Source organism: Diachasmimorpha longicaudata, chromosome 7 (assembly GCF_034640455.1).
Source record: "Diachasmimorpha longicaudata isolate KC_UGA_2023 chromosome 7, iyDiaLong2, whole genome shotgun sequence".
Lineage (NCBI taxonomy): Eukaryota > Metazoa > Arthropoda > Insecta > Hymenoptera > Braconidae > Diachasmimorpha > Diachasmimorpha longicaudata.
The window spans coordinates 9,284,569-9,302,863 of NC_087231.1; the positions used below are offsets into that span (position 1 = coordinate 9,284,569).

An 18,295-nucleotide genomic window follows, 5' to 3' on the forward strand; every position below is an offset into this window, starting at 1 on the left:
GTCGAGGAGTCCATGAGTCACCCATTGAGCGGGCAGGCGGTGCCGGAAAGAGTGAGAGATGAAAAATGGTAAAAAGTTGAATCAAAATTGACGATGGCAAAAGCAGGGAGATGTAGAGACTCCTCAACATCTCGTTCACGTACTAAACACTCGATTTACTCTCACACATACACGAATCTGTGTGACGCCCGTTGACTCATCGACACTCTCTTATGTTTCTCCCCCACGTCATTATTTTTTCCCTCCTGTGTGTATTTTCGACGAATTTGCAAAAACAGAAAATCATGGATGCGGCAAAATTGCTGTGTAATTTGAAAAAAAAAGATCGTTAGTTAATGGCGCCAGCAACGAAACGTGATTAATCCAACCCGGAAGAGAATGATGCTCACTGTTTGTTCCCCTCGGCTTTTGTTGTTACTCACTCTATTCTTCATCGATAATCTCTGTAATTGCAAATTTTTCAATGCATAAATTATCTGAAAATGCATTTTTTTATTATGAATTTCAATACAATCGATGATTTTATTTGTTCAATTTTATCTCGTTGTGGAATATTTCCCTCACTCAACTATCTGAAAGATTTATTCAAGTGGAAGACTACATCAGAGTCAGACACACTTTATTGTGATAATCTGACGTGCGAAGTACTTGTTACCTCCTCTTTGTTGGCCATGAAATGGTTTATTGACTCGTGAATAATAATTGGTATGAAAAAACATGAGAGAGCAAAATCATTCACTGGCATGCCAGTAAAAAAAAAACCGGCAGATCTCCCGGAAATCCTAGTTGAAATATTCCATCGGTCAGAAACCAGAGCGCGACCTCCGAATTCTCAATTTTTTCTCCTCCCCCTCCTCCCTCCCCCCACCTACCTAACCCTTCCACAGTCCTCTTAATTTTTTACCTGTGAAATTATTCAACCAGCGCTGGGGAACAGGTTTTTCAGTGATTTACGAAGAAACGTTTTACCGTTAAAAAAAAAAGGGATAAAGAGCGGGAGTACGTTGAGCTATAATATCCTCCCATTTTTTTTATACAACTGGATGGTGAGCGCCGTCTCGCCGTTGGAGCGATTAGGAGGAATGGGTGAGTGTCCCAGCCGGGACGAAGACCTCCCAATATTCCCAGAACTCCAGGACTGAATACATTTTTAGTCAGAAATAATTAAATTCACAAAAACTATTTTCGTGTGAATTTCGTGTACTCGGGATGTTTAATCTTTACCCTCGCTCTCTGAACAACAAAGACAACTGTTGAAATATAAATAGCGAAAATTAAGAGTCGATATAGTAGAAAGTGGTCGCATAAAAGTGAAATTTAATTCAATGCAAGTGAAATTCAAAAGGAGAAACACGATTTTGGACTTCCTCCATAGGAAACATATTTCTCCCTTCAACTTCAATTTTAGGACCTCTCACTTCTAGCGTCTCTCAAACAAAATAGTAGTAAGCACATAGTAGCATCACGAAGAAAAAGCGGGCGTCTATCCTCAATGCAGAGGAGACAGTAGTAACAGACCTTGTTGATCATAAAATTCGTTCACGTGAATATACCTCGGAAATTACTTGCGACCGACACTTGGTCTTTTTCCACTTACAAACGGTACCTTATCTCCGGATGACACGACATTTTTCAAGAACACGAATTATTCTCGAATAGAGAAGCGAATGCTCATTAAAATAAACTTTATCGCTCCCCCAAACCAAGAAGTGCTGTTTTCATGCAAAAAAAAAAAACAAAACAGTGCAGAATTTTGTCAAAAAATTCTTTACTGGACAACCCCGGCCGCTAAACTAAAAATTCCAGCGAGAATGACGAAATAGCGAATGACGATACGAACAACTATTCACTTTCATCCGATTCTCGAATATACCAGTGACTGGATGATTGAATATTGCTGAGTAAACCCACGGAGCCGAGGCGTTTACCCTGGAAGGTGACAGTCTAAGTGGAAGAACCCCTCCAGAGGTGTGACTGAGGGAAGCGTGCGAGACATAACAAAATAAAATAAAATCCAAATGCGAAACAGAACTAAAAAGAAAAAAATAATACCTCCAAGCGTGCATCTGTGTTAGTGGCCGAGGATGTTGTCTCGGAGAGGGGAGGGGGGATAAAGGCGAGTGTAGAACGTACGTCGACGTCACTGAAGGAGACGGCACGTTCACTATTGCACTCGCCGGTATCCGCCTTCTTTTAACGCTGACTGTTTTGTTTTTCTGCAACTGAGCGCAAAGGTGTTTCACTGAAAAATAGTTATTCACGGGGAATATTTCATCCAGTGGTGAATAGTGTTTGGTGAACAAATAGTAGAGCAGTCGATAACCGCAATGGTACCTTTAAAAATTCAGAGACGAGTGAAACCCGTCAAAGGATCGAGTAGAAACGTTCTATCAAGTGGTTATTTCGTGAATTGAGTACGTCAGTGGAAGGTGTACCGTGTGTGTCAGGCCAATCGTAGCGCCAAGTTGTCGATGATATTCAAATAAGAAATCGACAAGTGAAGTTGAAATTATTGAAGCTCTGCATTGGGCGTCTGATGCAGCCTTTGATGTTGATGAACTTCGGAGGTTGAAGACTGCGGGCCAATTTGGTTTTTTAATCGGTCTCTTGTCCCTCGGGGCCGTTTAATCCTGGGTAAGCGGATTCTGGGCCTGTAAATAAGCCTGTTAATAATTCTCAGGGGTATGATACGGCAATAGAGGTGCTTCCGCTTGGCTTCTTCGCTTCATGTGTACATCAGGGAATATTGTGAGATGAGGCGTTATTAGAAATAATAAATATGTACGTAGGGGAGCTGAATGAAAGGTACATCCGATCGCGTGTCGGCCTACATTCTTCCCATTATGCCTGAACACGCGCACAAATTTTCAGTTGATTAATATGAAAATTCATAGTACCGGGGACCTCATTTTCGATTATGCGGGGAATTCACTCATTTCTATGATTTTATTGTTATTACTGGGGAAATTAATGGTTTGAGAAGTAGGGGGAGAAAGGGGGGGGGGAATGAACGATGGGTGGGACGTGCCGGTGAAACTGGGAGGACAAACACTCAATACCTCCATTCATATGAGGAGAGTGGCGTGTGATTATAAAAAATAGGAAAAATCATTGACTGGCGAGCCTGTCAATGACACGATGAAAATCACTATCCGATTGAATTTATTGTTTATAGTGATTGAAAATTCAGGTGTGAGGCGATGACAGTGCCCGTCATGAGAGTGTCCGGTATGAGTCGCATAGTAGAGGTCGTTTGAATATAAAAATATTATAAGTACGAGAGTTATGCAAATGCTTCATAAAATTGCGAGAAGACATAAACTGGTCATCGAAAAAACTAAAGAACTCGGAGTAATGAAACATTAGAAACTTTTTAACTCGTTAATCAATTCCCGGTGATCAGGAAAGTGAGAAAGATATCATCTGTTGTATTCAATATAGCCTTGTAAGAAATTCATGACTTTACATGCATGCAAATGAATTCTGAAACCGTGTAACGTTTTTCCTCGCGATTTTTTTTTGGTTCACATAGTTCTCTACATTTTTAATTGAATATCGGGACATTTATTGAATCTAGAATTGTCTCTGGGTTCCAGAAATTTTAGAGGGATTACATGAGTGCTGAATTTTTAGTTTTTTTTAAATATCGATCGATTCGAGGGAACATCTATATTTTCCCCGGAGCTTGTAAATTCTCGGTCACGCCGTGTAATTCCCAAGTGGAGACCTATTCTTTACCTTACCAGGCACAAAATCTCTTCCTGAATTAATATTCATTCCCTACCACTCACAAATAGAAGAGACTAATTTAATTGCTAGTCTTGAGAAGTGTTAATGTTTGCTGGGACCTCATTTTTTAATTGACTTATATTTTCGTTATTCATAAATTATAGGAAGGACTTGTAATCTTGTATATTTTTTTAAAATTTCACTTTGAATTTCTGGGAAGATTTTTAAGGGCTCTGTAACCGTCCTAACTCGACATTCAAGCTCAGACCTATAAAGGTGCAATATATCGTGAAATTGTGGGTGAAATGGAGCTTATAAGAAAGCTCTGGTATTGGACAATAGAAATAGAAAAGCCCTTCGCTGACAAAAAAATTACCACAGTACTTGGACTTCCTTACACGAAAGAAAAATCTAGTATCAGTTGATAAACCTAAACCCACTCGACATTGTCCTTCGATTTAGTATCATGCGGATTCTGATGATCCATTATAAACCCACCGCCAACGCGTATCAACCTGTTGCTGGTACCCCCGGCGCACTTACAACTTTTGCTCGGACATGAGTGAAAAAAAAATCTTATATTTGAATATGCCAACGTACATAGTCCGTTACTCCATCTAGAATCCTCTGAACTTCGATCGGTGGATCGACCATATTCTCGTAAACCTCATGGACAACCGGTTGAAATAAAAATACATTAATGAAATAAAGTGTTGCATTTACACGCGTGATTGAATTTCCAACGAAACATACAAGTATATTCGTACCACTCATTGAAGTACACTAACACAGTGAGGCTGGATGATGCGTTCGTGGCACGAACAGTATCCCCGCCATCCACAGGGGCACAAAAGCCATGAGCATCCGTTGGCACAATAGCATGTGCAGCGGGCGAGAATCTCAAACAGTTGAGCTCGTGCATTCGCAGTGAAAAAGACAAGATTAGGTGTTTTTTACTCTCTATTATTACCCAACACGGCTGAGTGCCATCGTTCAAGATTTGTCCAAGTAAAACGATCCATTTATATCATTGCAGATTAAACGTCTCGGTACACGATACCTCCAATTGAAACTATGGCAAATGATCTAGGGACAATCTGAATGAGATAAGAGGATGATGCACATGGTGATTTCGATGCCCGTCCGGGCAAACTCCTCATCGACCCCTGCAATTTAGCAATACGATCCAGCGCACTTGATTGATCGACAATTGGCATTGCTCAGCAATTTGTGATAATTCAATTTCTCCAAGGGGTATTAATTATGCAGCGAATAAGGAGAGTTGGAATTTACGGACTTAATGATTTTGGGGGCGCAAGTTGAATCGGTGGTATTGATACATCAGAAATGGAGGAGCCGCAGAAGCTCTTCAAGCTGCCTGGTACGATTGAGGAGGAGGAGGAGCAAGAAACTGAGACACATGGCAATACGGGAAATCCACCGCGAGCGGATTCACCGCTCTTGTCACAGAAAAATGTGGGAAGTATTCAGATACCCAGGAATGTTACACTGGTGAGGGTCAGCACGCAGAGCAGCAGCATCGGTGGTGTTGGTCGACAGGACTCATACAGGTACCATAAACAATTTTCAGTTATCATCGGATTTATTATTAGACGGATGACAGATGAAGTGTAATGCATGCGATTGATGACAACGTAACTCGTCATTAATGTGATTACGAATTGTCCAGTAAATTCTCTGAATTAATTTTGCAAAACTAGGAAGACAAGCATCACCACATGTGCCACAGCATTTTTAACTGGTTTCTGGTCTCACTTGTTTCATTTTTTTTATTTGTGCAACAAATATACCTTGGGCAATTTGCTGTGACCTTGGCCAAGGTTTATCGCCACTCAGAGTTGAAGTAATTCCTTGTGCACACTTTGTCAACTTGGCTGTGGTTGGAAAATTGATTATTATCGTTGTGCAAGCGCTTACCGAGACTGGTTTCTATTCGAATTATTCATTGTTGTTGATGTATACTCAACTGATATCATTGCACTTGAAAAAAATAGGTTTGTTTTGATTTTGATGGATACTTCTCATTGCTTTTGAGTAGTTTTGCCGACACTAGCGTGTGCACGCAAATTGCATTACGTTATCTCGTGTTATAGCCGACAGATGACACAGTGACGTTATGGGTCGTTACTGTGAGCCGTGACGAGTATCTATCAGTCAAGATATTTCATTTTGGTTCATTTCGAAAGTTTGTAAATTATACGTGAAATGGAAAATTGAGAAATTATTTTAAAATCATGACAAATCTTCTCAAGAAACAATTATGAAGAGAAGTATCACATAATTCAATTAAATTTCACTGAAGCGGAAAATATCTTATCGATATATGAGGAAAAACTCTTAGCTTTTATGGACATTTGAATTTGAAGTGAAAATTTAAGTGAATTCATGAATTTAAATGGAAATAATGTGGGGTTTGCGGTAAACATGAACATTAATTAATGCTAATCGCAGAGGGAAATGTATTCTAATGAAAAATATGTTGTGAGTCACTCAGGAAAAAAAGGACACGTGTAGAAGTAAAAATTAGAGTTCCCTGTGTTATATAGAGAAATTTGCCACACCTGTACATTAATTTTTCTTCGCAGTGGTGTGAAACACATGGGAAGAATCGCAAGTGAAAATTTACTGTACGATATTCCGGAAAGAGGATCGGTCGCTGTTACAAAAAAAAATTATAGACGTTGAGCAATTATTGATGCACGCTGATGCAATTTTTCCTTAAATTATGGCTAAATTTTACAGCTTCAGAAGAAATTACCTGTCAATCAGTATATTCTTAGAGCAAAATTTCACTCCATAATTGCTCAAGTTCTTCAGTCATGTTCCCTCAACTTTTTTCTACGTATACATCATAAATGTAGGAATCGATTCCATCAACACCTGAATTTCCTCTCACTCCAAAAATACCAACAATTAATTCCGCAACAACACGTCGAATAAATCAAATATTTCATTCTCGAGCACTCATTATAAATGCATCAACAGCTGTGGCATTTGATCGGGAAACGTGTAATCAAAAATGTAATTCCATGATATACTGACCATTGGAATGTACCATTTCCACTAACACATTCGCACCCCAGATAAAACTCATCAAATAAACAAGTGAAAAAATTCAAAGAATTGAGATAAATCTTCTTCACTCGGAGTGAGAAAAAATAATGATTATTGAAATAAGCGAAAATATTTCTCAACCAAGCGACCTCAGCTATACGACATTAATTATATTGTGAGATCACACTTCCAAGGAACACCTTCCACATGGTTCCGCGAACTTCCTATCAATATTAACTAAATAATAAAATAAAAATGTGGCGCACATTACGCAGTATCGCTGAGAACAGTTACATTAATATAATTAAATGTCTGTCAGACTTCTGTCATTCATCGTCAGTGTCTCGTCCCATTTATCGCAACAACTCCCCCTTATCTTAAATCCGTCCCCACGCGGTCCTGTAGCCTCTCCGTCATACAATCATCGACGAACAAAAAAGCAATCATCAGAGTCTCTCATGACCACGACATGATTGGTACGGCAAGCTTATTACAGTTGTTCTATCCCGTTCATTACTGATACATTGTGACACCTGTATCACTGCTGCCAATTAACGGTCATCCTAATAGCAATTCAAAATATTCAAAGCAGTTAGATACACAAACGAAATTAATTAAATAACTTGATATCTCAGTGAATGAGCGAATGTAAAGGGCCGAGATTACTGAATAATGAGGTCTTTCATGTGGTTCAGTGTAACGTGTAGTGCTGAAGACCCGAATATATGTTATATAAGTGAATTCCATTTGAGGGAACTACTGGTAGAATGTCGAATGGTCGTAAATACGATGAACACAAATGCTTCCTCCCCAGTACAACCAGGAATAACATTGTCAGGGCAACAGCAACGAGACGTACACTCGGTAGGAGACGAACTGTATCAAGGAGACGAGACAGCTGGTTGGTTGCAATTATACAAGGTAGAAAGAGTCAGGCTTTAGGCTACTGAAGTTGTCAATTTAAAAAACTAGAACATTTTCAAGAATTTATCAAGAAATTTCCAACTCAGTTGACAATTTGGGAGTATTTTTGAAACACACGTATCTACTGTCAAATTTTCCTGAACTTTTTAAATTTCTCTTAATTTCAACGGAACAATGTAACTGTGCGTGACAGTTTTCGTTTCATGAGTCCGGGGAACATGTGATTTTTCAACGGAAATACCTCAGCTCTAGCATTCAACGCGGAAAATTCGATCCAAACTTTAAAATCGTGTGAATTGAATTCTTGATTTACAATTGCCCTCAAGTTCTTCTCTCGCTTCCTCATTTGTGTATTCACGCAGTAATTAGGTATCCAATCCAACATACATCCCACGTGTAATGTATATAGTAATCACGCGAATTAACTGAGACGTTAACAGTAACGATGAATGAATGTAGGATCCAGATATTTCATGATCATCGTGAATCATTTGATTCTACCTCCTTCTGTGTGACTCTCGTTACTCGTATAATTACATTGTTTATGATTTGGCTTATGTAGAGAGGAGGCGGAGGGAATAAATTAATTCCTCTTGGCTCTAATCTGCCAGTGACGTTGATCGACCCTTTCCGGGCACTCGTATTGTGTCGGGTCCCTTGATGCGACAGGTTCCGCGGCTCTTCATGTGCGGACACAAACTTTTCGGTCCAGTGTTGCAGTTGGTTATGAGTTGCGAATGATAATGGTTTATTCTCTCGTTCGTGGAGTTAATTTTATATATTTTTTAACAATTTTTCCACCGTTAAACGTGAACGTAATAACAATGAGAACGGTAATCCCCGTGGCAATGTAATCGTTAGCATCCGGTGGTCTGATTGGAGACGGTTGATAGCGGATGAATGGTATCAAAGACGATCGCAAAATCGTTTTGCATGTTTTTTAGTTCCTTCACTCGGTGACTTTTATTACTTCAGGGGATTTGTGGTGAGTGACTCGCTGAGATAAAGGAATTGTGACTAATTGAGGTGCAATCCCGTGGAAACGAGGGGATTCTATGCTTCGTTCATCTTTCTCATTTTTTTTGCATTGATCAGGGCGAATGAGATTGTGGAGCAAATGACACGACGGTTTGATAATAACTGCTGAATTTGCACGTACATTGGGTTAACTCACTCAGGCCCCATCGAACGTAGGATTGCTTTCGTGAGACATGCGTAATCAGCGATTGTCAGTGATGTTGCCGAAGGAATCATTCTACTTCTTGATAACAATTCAGTAACGAGTCGCGAGAGAGATATCTGCGAGTGTACAGTGATAAGGCGCACAACGGGCCTTGTCAGTCGTCAGTGTCTTCTCGCAGCTGACGTTTTTCGGTGTTGTCATTGTCAAATCGCTGAGTGGGTTATTCAATGATACAAATTTGCGGTGCAATCAAGATGCCATTCAACGTGTCAAACAGTTATCAACTAGCACTTGAGCCACTTCAAAGTGTCAAGTGTTGATGTGCTAGTTTTCAGTTCATTCGAGTGATAAGAATATTCTCCTATGACAATTGGAAAGTTATTAGCTCGATAACAATCAGCACGATGAAGGTGATTGGAATTATTTTGGAGAATGGATCTTCGATAACCGGAAATTCATATGTCAAATGTAAAAATAGAAATGGACGTTGTCAGTCTTTCAATGACGACACGTGAAAATACGGAGATGCGTGTGGGAACATTCAATGCTGGATATATATATTTTTTTTTCGCAAATAACAAGAGCAAACTGTTCTCTGTTAGTGGCTGATAAGTGACCGTCAGTGGTCAGGTGTTGGAGAAGCATATAAGACGTTACATGTCAGTATCGGCACAGTATCAGTTTTGTCACGTCCCAGTAGTTGCATTTCTCATAATAGGCACATTTGGATATTTGAAACAGCATTTTTTTTCTTCTGATTTTTACGATAAACAATAGAGGATTTATTGTCAGCATTTCGGTGAGGAGTGAGAGAGCCAGAGGGGAAGAGAGATAATTTAGTACCTGGAATACATGCAAATATGTTCATGTGCCGTTGATATTCAGTCGAGACTCATGGTCGATGGGTAGAGTTCCTTGTGGTGCACCTGACCCAATTTCTCTACGATTCACATCGACACGATAAACTGCCTCTTGGATCGATAAGTCATTATCTTGGTCTTATTGTTGGAGAGTATTGAATTATCTGGTATCAAGGTTACCGAGACATTTTCCCATTGAAAAGGTCAAGAGTGTTGCCAGCATTTTTTATATCATCACCTATGGGAAAAAATAATAATTCCATTGAAATGAATGGTGATATGAAGAGCAAAATAAATCATGGTAATTCGGCAAATCCAGAGAGTGGGGATGATCAGAAATTACTGCCATCGAGGTGTCAAACACCAATTGTCATCAAAGTTGCCAAGAGCAATTGCCAGAGTCCGAATCCTTCGTTCAGAAGCAGGTAGATATGGATAAGTCATATTGAGTATTTATTGCGTCGGAAATAGTCACCATATCTGCATTTTTCTTTAATCGATTATTAATTATTGCTCTCGCTGTTCATCTGGTCGAGGAGATCAATTATTGACCACTAATATAGGCATATTTGCCCACGTGTCGTGTACAAAACCCATCGTTACATTGAAATAGTATGTTATTACGGCTGTTAATTAATGGCAATCATAAATTTAATATTGACGGGTTTATTATGTATGCGATGTAGATCTAATACGTATCAAGATACAAGGGGAAGATAACGCTCCAAGCATCCTGGACTATACCATTCATCAGTGAATAATTTGGAGATTATGTTAATTCAATGATTCGACGATTCAATCCGAATATTCATTCGTTAGTTCACGATCGTCTGACTCACTCACATGTAAAATTAATTTAGGCACAACTTCCTAGTTGAAAAAAAAACTAGTAAAAACAGGCAACTGGTGATTATCAGTTTTTTACGCTCTAAACAAAAGTGAAGAAACGAAACTAAAAATTGTATGATTACACATGTCTCGGTGATTAATCACTAGCGCCGGATTACGAAATACTCATCTACATGAATCAATGAAATGTCAACGCATAACATGACCCCATAATTAACTCAGTAACATTTCCCCCTGAAACGCTTCAATGCAGTCGTCACAATACATTCCCGATGTTTCCATTATCTCTCTTTACAGTTATCTTCTACACAAAAGAAAGGGAAAAAACGTATATCACGTCGTAATCAAGATATACGTCGTTTGTCCGATGATATCATTTTTTAAAACCGCCGAAAGTCGATAAAACGTGCACTCACATGTGCCAAAAGACAATCATGGTAATATCAATTTCGAGGATTAACAAAGAAAATAAAAATAAAAAAAAAACGAGTCATCCATTTCCATGAGTAATAATTTTCCGATGAACAATTGCAACGGGCATTGAAACTTTGAATCGGTTGATTTGCACAGGTGATGATACTAACGACGAGGTAAATGGGAATGGAGTCGGTTGGTGGTAGAGATGACAAGGGAATGGTGGAAATATAGGAAAAGGGTACATAGTTTGGTTTGAGGTTTGTCGACTCGCCTGTTTTCCCAGCTTATCTGTACAACAGTATTTTATGTCACTGGCTCCACGATATGTGCCCTCCATCAACTCGTCTCCCCTCCCACCTCCCCGTGGAAGCCAGACTCGTGGAAGGTTTGCAATGATAAATTGTACTTAAACACGTTTATTCACGAAAACTTGGTGATGCCTTAAGCCTCTGTAACGTTGAGTTAACAGCGTTGGTTTTTGATGATAAATATGTATTTACAAAGTTGGGGAAGCCAACGGGTAAGGCCAAGGTTCATCCTCTATCAAATATTATAACGAGTAGCAATACATCATGAGAAAATTTATGAGACCATTCTTAACTATAACTGCGAACTGTCATGTAAACTCACTAATACACAAGCTGAACAATGAGTTTTGTCATTTGGAAGTCGATTGAATCCATTTAGCATGTGATGTTGTTTGTGAATTATGCCGACAATGGAGTGCTGACAACAATGATATTTCTCGGTCAGTTGAGTGTCAATGAACAATGAGGCGCGATTCACTCGTCACGACAATTGCCTGAAACACCTCTTTACCTCATCACAGAGAATAAATCCCAAAGGATCTTTGACGTTTCTCCTAAGCATTCTATTTTTCCGGCAATTAATTAGCATTAATTACCAGCACCACGACAACTCTTATCTTATTTGCAAAATGATAAATGCGCTAAACAGCAATCAATGCCTGTCATCATAGCAAATAAAGTGCGACCTTAACTCATTGGATGTACCAATCAATTCCAAATTTTCATTATTCCAGGAGCCGATATCGATCGGGCCCAGTGCGAAAGATACGTCGTCGTGCTGTACTGAAGAATGGCGAGTGTAATGTCCTCCAGTCTCGTATCTCTCGTCGCTCCCTGCGCTTCCTCCAGGACATATTCACCACCCTTGTTGATACACAGTGGCGCTGGACACTGCTGTGTTTCTCACTGAGTTTTGTCCTATCGTGGTTGGGCTTTGCTGTTATTTGGTGGCTGATTGCCTTTACCCATGGGGATTTTGACGAGAGACACTTGCCGGGTATGCAGGAGTTGAATCACTGGACTCCCTGTATATACAATGTCCACTCATTTACAAGTTGCTTCTTGTTCTCAATCGAGACACAACACACCATTGGTTATGGCAGTAGGGCAACATCCGAGGAGTGTCCGGAGGCAATATTTGTCATGTGCATACAGAGTATCGCTGGGGTAATGATCCAAGCTTTCATGGTTGGCATTGTATTTGCCAAGATGAGTCGACCCAAACAGCGCACACAGACCCTCCTATTCTCCAGAAATGCTGTCATATGTCAACGGGATGGTGAATTGAGTCTTATGTTTCGCGTAGCTGATATGAGAAAATCACATATCATTGGTGCAACTGTGCGTGCACAAGTTATTCGTACTAAAACAACCAAGGAGGGTGAAGTTATGGCACAACATCAGCAGGAACTTGATGTTGGCACTGATGGCCACAATGGAAGTATATTCTTCATTTGGCCAATGACGATTATTCATAAAATCAATTCAACTTCACCGTTCTACAGTATGTCAGCTGAGGATATGCTGACTGAGAGATTTGAAGTGGTTGTTATACTCGAGGGTACAATCGAATCCACTGGACAAACAACTCAAGCACGCTCCAGTTATCTGCCCCAAGAGATACTGTGGGGTCACAGATTCGAGCCCATGGTCAGTTACTCCAAGGAGCGACAGGGATACGAAGTGGATCATTCATTGTTTAATACAACAACACAAGTGGATACGCCGTTGTGCTCGGGACGTGAACTAGCTGAGTTCTATCGTGTACAAGATGAATTGCGCCATGGAAATGGTAAGTATTAATTTTATCACTCACATCGTCGTATTGTTGTATTGGCTATTTACCTAATTACAGGTAATCAACTGTTGTAAAAATATAACATAACTGATAACTTAACACCTGTGTATTTGCTTCTTTCATTATTGACGAGTGACGCAGTGCGCAGTGTTAATGAGGAAAATAAACAGCTGCCAGTGGAGCGGATTTAAATGAAAGCTTTTGCTGCTATTTTGTATTTAGATGCTTGTGATATGCATGGTTTAACTAATTGTCAATGGCATTGGGTTCTTACCTTCTGATACTTCTTAATGTCCATGTAGCTGTTACTTATTGATCTCCTATTTCATTCTGGCATTTGTCTCACTGTCTTTTGGTGCTGGATATAATTTCATAGATGCTGGTGGACTGAGGAAAATAGCCAGTGAACCTCGTACAGCACCCGTGATATTGACCACCTACACACAGAGCGATGGGTCTGGTTATCTGGTGTCACCCCAGGATACATCGTTCCAAGGACCTCCCAAGCTTCATATCGACATTCCACTGATTGATGAGACCCCAGGAGCTTAAATTTAAAATGTGTTCAATGGGTATTTGGATGGGGAGTGGGTTGACTGAGAGGTTCATGGGTTTATGTTGTGCGGTCGATGGGGAATAATACGCATAATAAGTTTTAAAAAATCATTGGCTGGGCTCATCCACTAAAACATTAAACAATACGAATGTGGTTGTCTCTTGAATTGGCGGGGTGACGGTTTCTCCTAAGAATCATCTATTTCCTTGAAGATTAAATAAAATCGGAAGAATCAAAGTTCAGGGGGCTTTTCAGGTTTTCCAATGGATGAAGATGGACTCATGATGGAGCCATATCACGACACTCATCATCATTATCCTCATTCGCATAATCATCGTCATCCAATGATAATTCCAAGCTCAATGGTGAGGACTGAGAGTACCAAGAGTGATAATAGCCTCGAGGAGCACACTTTCTGTCGTGTGTGTCGTGAAAGTCAACAGCGTATGCCAAGTCCACACTTACTATCCCAACCCCACCGTGACTCGGCTTACAGAGTGGTTGAGGTGGATCCTGATGCTATTCAGGTAATCGGAGACATGGAGCTTCAGCAATTACCCGAGGCGGTTAATCGTGAAATTTTGAAAAATAGCCGTGAGATTGTGTTTGAGGAAGAGCCGAGGGATGGGGAAATGATGCGTGAGGAGAATTTCATTAGATCAGTAGGTCACAGAAGAGCTTTACTGAGGCACCCATTACTAGACGAGGAAAGAAGATCGTTGAGTGGCTCGAGGAGAAATCTTAATCACAAAAATTATCCTCATATCGAGGATGATAAGAGATCACTCAATGGATCAAGGAGAAATTTGAGTGGCTCGAGAAAATACATTTTAGTGCCTTTAGAGAGACCAGACTGCTGGAATGGTAGTGCTAGAAATTTGTACGTTGGTAGTCGTGAAAATTTAATTGGCTCAAGGAGAAACACTGGTAGTCGCGAACAGTTGAATGTAATGAGACGAAATATGAATGGTGTCAAAGGGACCAGAGAAGTGTCGGATGTAAGAGTGAAACGTCATCATCCCGTTGTACATGCTGATGGAGAAATGGAAAAGCCCAGGAGAGCAGCAAATCACAGTGAAACAACACGACAATCCAGCACAACCATTCCCTCACCCTCATCCGACTCAATAGTTTCACCAAATGACATTATCGTTACAATACCAACGGAGTCTGTATTAACGCCTGAGTCTGGCTTTGCTGAAAGCCCACACTCTGGCTCAAGTCCCGAGTCTACGAGGAAGGAACTCCGACTTCCTGCTAATTCCATTATTTCACGAAATCGCCGGAGTTACGAGAATGCACAGCTTCAGGATGTCAATCACGTAATGACGAGAAATAGTAGCTCCAGTAGTAGTACATCAGACAGCGATGGCACTACCAAGGATATTGTTCCAATTGGTGGTAAAAAAAGTCATGAAAGTAATGTTAAACAAACTGTATCGCATACCAGTGTTTGACGTTTATTTTCCTCTAGGTTTAATGAATTTCTCTTACTCCTATCGCTGTTGCTTTGTACTTTTTAGTGTCAATATGATACGTTATTGCTTTTAAAATTTTGGATAAATCATGAGATTCGGAATTATTATGACAAAGAATTGATCATCAGTGAACTGCTGTATTTATTTTCAGAATATAGTATTTTTGAAATGTATGATAATGGAGTTTGAATAAGACAATAAAGTAAACTGCTGGACAGTTTCACAGTATGAATGATGTAATAAGAGAAAAATGTGTGCCAAGGAAAATACAAAAGTTCTTTTTGGGAATATTTGGTAAAACTTTTCTATCCTTCGTTTTATGCAAATCCCAGCTGGAAAATCTCCTGATAAAGTCAAGTTTAGTCTTTTCGTATATCCAATATCCTGTGCGAACTTTAACAGGGAGGAGAAAAGCTAAACTTCTGGTGTGGGTAAATACCTCGTATGATGTGCAAGAATAAGGGGGATCATTTCTAGAATGTAATTCAACAATTACCTGCATGCAATGGTATCGGTATAATAGTGTATATAGGCCAATGTGCAAACGCCCACGCGTACGTACCCTTTTGCGTTTTAAAGCCGAAAGGAGAGAAAAACTTTTTCGTCCATGTGCATGTTTTTACATGATTTATGGACTATGATAGTGAAAATATGCATAAAAATATCGAAGGTGAACCTGTTACAGTCATGTTTTTGCGGAAATGTTAATCAAAGAAATAAATTATTTGCCGTTATCATTGCACTTCATTGTTGCAAATTGTATTAGATTCAAAATATGAGGTAATGGAGAAAAGGAACAATGGAAAGACGGAGAAAATGTATTCAGTAAGACGTTGAAGATAAATGAAAAATATTTTCTACAAACAAAATTGAAAAGTCATTTCAATCCACCTATTTCTCTATGAAAATTCCCAACACGTAATTGGTAATGGGAGTATAATCCGAAGAGCCAATTATTATTTCTACAGATTTTTGAATACACGGCGTGATAATTCGTGCCAATATTTATGACATTTGCCCGTGATTTTCATTCAAATTAAAATAACTCGTATATGGGGCTGACTTCATTGTATTAACGCGAATAGTTGATTTACCGAGAATTATGTCATTGGCAGAGATTTACAAAGGCCGATTGCAGTGCACAAGAGTATTCCAACGCCATTGGGCAAAACTGATTGTGAAATTTTGCTGACTCGGTTTTAATATCATTTATGAAATGGCCCACTTAGCAATGCAGAACGCCAGTGTAATAAAACCATCAAAATGAGGAAGACCCGGGGTAATGTTAATGTTTATATCCGCACGTGTTATTAACCAGTGGTTGAATGAATGGACGAGATAGATTAATTACTTTTTCAGATAGCGACGTGGCGGCTTTGCCGTTGTTGATCGATGACGATGAGGATATTAATTCATCGTTTCAACATTATCATCCAACGTTAAAACCAGTTATTATGAGGGGCGTTGCAATGCATTTGGCAGAATGGCCATCCCACCTGTTCAGTATTTTCACGACCGTCTGCATCGTATCTGCTGCTTTCATAGCCCTCACATTTGTCACCATCATTCTCTTTGCAGCGGATAGGAAACCGAGGTGTCGGTATGAAATAGTATGACCTTTTTTTTAAATCGATATTTTTCATTCTCACAGTGCTATTTTATTCCCTGGTATTGTAGCGTATCACGAAATGTTGAAATTGAGGAATATCCAAATGTTTATTGCATCAAGCATGCCAGTCACGCCTGGACACAGGATGAACTCTGTGCCATTGAATCATCAGCACGCGAGTTTCCCGACCTCCATGTATTTATCAGCATATTCATAACTCCATTTTTTTTACGCTTTTTGAGAATTCATGCATTTTATTTCTATTGCTTTTTTTTTAGTTTCCCGTTGCGAATTTTCCGTCATGCATGCTTGTTCGCAGGTGTATCTGGTGAATCTCCAACGACACGTACCCGAGGCTTCTTCACCACCTGTCAATACTTCACTCATGCTGAATTTCGACGCCACAGAAGACGCAGTGAGTGCACTTACTGAGAGATATACGAATGTACGCAGCATCGATATTGTCGCTTCAACGTTCTTCAGTAAATCCATTCTGGGGGACGTGTATACCAAATTTGATGGCACGTTGTTGGAGATTGCTGTAAAATCTCAGTTATTGTGGACTTACGCTGGAATTGCACTGGAACCACTGCAAATTGATGGGATAAAATATTTGAAGGATTATCTCTGTCGGTTGGTTCGCTATTTCCAATTGTTAACGATAGAAATTCACTCGGGGAAAAAAAAATTCCACCAAACAGTCAACGCACTCGCCGAAAAAAATTTTTTCCCGATAAAACGCACAAAATACTACTGCTAATCCAGCGAGTTTTCAGACGATTTTATTTGAAAGCTATGACGTTCATCCGCTTTAAAAAAAAATTAAAAATAAAAAAATATCAATAGAATACACTTGCCTAGAAAATCCATAAATTGTTCTCGGCCCGAGGTATGTCAAGGTATGTTTGATACAACCAGAGTTTTACGGGGTATTTTGTTATAATTCCGCGGTTTTTCTTCAACATTTTGGGGGTCGCTTGATATTTTACCCAACAGGAAAAGCCCTTCAACGTATCTTTCTGAAGCTCATGAGATTTATAGAATTATCGAGAAGGCTAAACTTTGCATGCTGAGAACTCAGTTGTTTGGGTGACATTTGTAGATCGAATGAGTTATGCAAACCGATGAAAAATGCAGTCATTAGTGCGGATGGAAGTCTCCTAGTATCGCCTGTTCCTTGTCACACTTTCTTCGAGGCAATTTTAAAAAAGTTGGCGAGAGAATCTCAGGATACGAAGAAGACTGTGAGAGATGCTTATAACTCTTTCTGCGCTAGGTAAGTGACTATTGAATCCTTTTGTACGATAGATACATGGATTATTGAATATATCGTCGTTATTGGATATTTTAGAAGAGAGAAATGTATCGGAGTGGAAATTCTCAACAATATATCTTGGAATATCTCCCATCGTTTTACATGCCCCGTGATATTTCCGGAGAGAGCTCATAGGTCATAGGTGAACGTTCCTGATATCGCAAGATAAAATTGACATTCTATTCTCAATTGAG

The 18,295-nt window shown here is 39.6% G+C and overlaps 3 protein-coding genes across 16 annotated transcripts in view; all 3 read left to right on the forward strand.

The window, feature by feature from the left end:
- LOC135164697 (ATP-sensitive inward rectifier potassium channel 12-like) overlaps positions 1-12,210 on the forward strand; it is a 27,550-nt gene extending 15,340 nt beyond the window's left edge. For 7 of the 8 annotated variants that reach the window (XM_064125295.1, XM_064125296.1, XM_064125298.1 and 4 more), the window contains one exon: positions 4,766-4,907. The gene's annotated coding sequence lies outside the window, so the exon portion shown is untranslated. Of the gene's footprint in view, positions 1-4,765; positions 4,908-12,079 lie in introns of those variants that run through there. The other variant, XM_064125300.1, reaches the window with a different exon arrangement.
- Positions 5,077-15,405, forward strand: LOC135164696 (uncharacterized). Of its 4 annotated transcripts, none has more exons than XM_064125291.1 (3): positions 5,077-5,300; positions 12,080-13,137; positions 13,955-15,405. In XM_064125291.1, the coding sequence occupies exons 1-3, from the start codon at positions 5,077-5,079 to the stop codon at positions 15,154-15,156; spliced, it is 2,484 nt and encodes an 827-aa protein (XP_063981361.1). In that variant the 3' UTR covers positions 15,157-15,405. The 4 variants fall into 4 exon arrangements, with proteins under 4 accessions (XP_063981361.1, XP_063981363.1, XP_063981362.1 ...); XM_064125293.1 differs by lacking the exon at positions 5,077-5,300 and adding an exon at positions 7,259-7,705; XM_064125292.1 differs by lacking the exon at positions 5,077-5,300 and adding an exon at positions 8,517-10,196.
- Positions 15,406-15,605: 200 nt separating this feature from the next.
- LOC135164699 (uncharacterized) lies at positions 15,606-18,275 on the forward strand. 4 transcript variants are annotated; one of them, XM_064125307.1, is made up of 6 exons: positions 15,606-16,456; positions 16,537-16,777; positions 16,855-16,981; positions 17,106-17,419; positions 17,889-18,062; positions 18,138-18,275. In XM_064125307.1, the coding sequence occupies exons 1-6, from the start codon at positions 16,441-16,443 to the stop codon at positions 18,241-18,243; spliced, it is 978 nt and encodes a 325-aa protein (XP_063981377.1). In that variant the 5' UTR covers positions 15,606-16,440; the 3' UTR covers positions 18,244-18,275. The 4 variants fall into 4 exon arrangements, with proteins under 4 accessions (XP_063981377.1, XP_063981375.1, XP_063981376.1 ...); XM_064125305.1 differs by having other exon boundaries at positions 15,606-16,777; XM_064125306.1 differs by having other exon boundaries at positions 15,606-16,771.
- The last annotated feature ends 20 nt before the right edge of the window (positions 18,276-18,295 follow it).

Excerpts from the sequence above, each read along its gene's own strand:
- LOC135164696 (XM_064125291.1), top strand. The coding sequence starts at position 5,077 with ATGGAGGAGCCGCAGAAGCTCTTCAAGCTGCCTGGTACGATTGAGGAG. Across the intron at positions 5,301-12,079 it reads GGTCGACAGGACTCATACAG|GAGCCGATATCGATCGGGCC; the intron begins GTACCATAAACA and ends TCATTATTCCAG. Across the intron at positions 13,138-13,954 it reads TGAATTGCGCCATGGAAATG|GTTTTCCAATGGATGAAGAT; the intron begins GTAAGTATTAAT and ends GGGGCTTTTCAG.
- LOC135164699 (XM_064125305.1), top strand. The coding sequence starts at position 16,503 with ATGAATGGACGAGATAGATTAATTACTTTTTCAGATAGCGACGTGGCG. Across the intron at positions 16,778-16,854 it reads GATAGGAAACCGAGGTGTCG|CGTATCACGAAATGTTGAAA; the intron begins GTATGAAATAGT and ends CTGGTATTGTAG. Across the intron at positions 18,063-18,137 it reads TATAACTCTTTCTGCGCTAG|AAGAGAGAAATGTATCGGAG; the intron begins GTAAGTGACTAT and ends TGGATATTTTAG.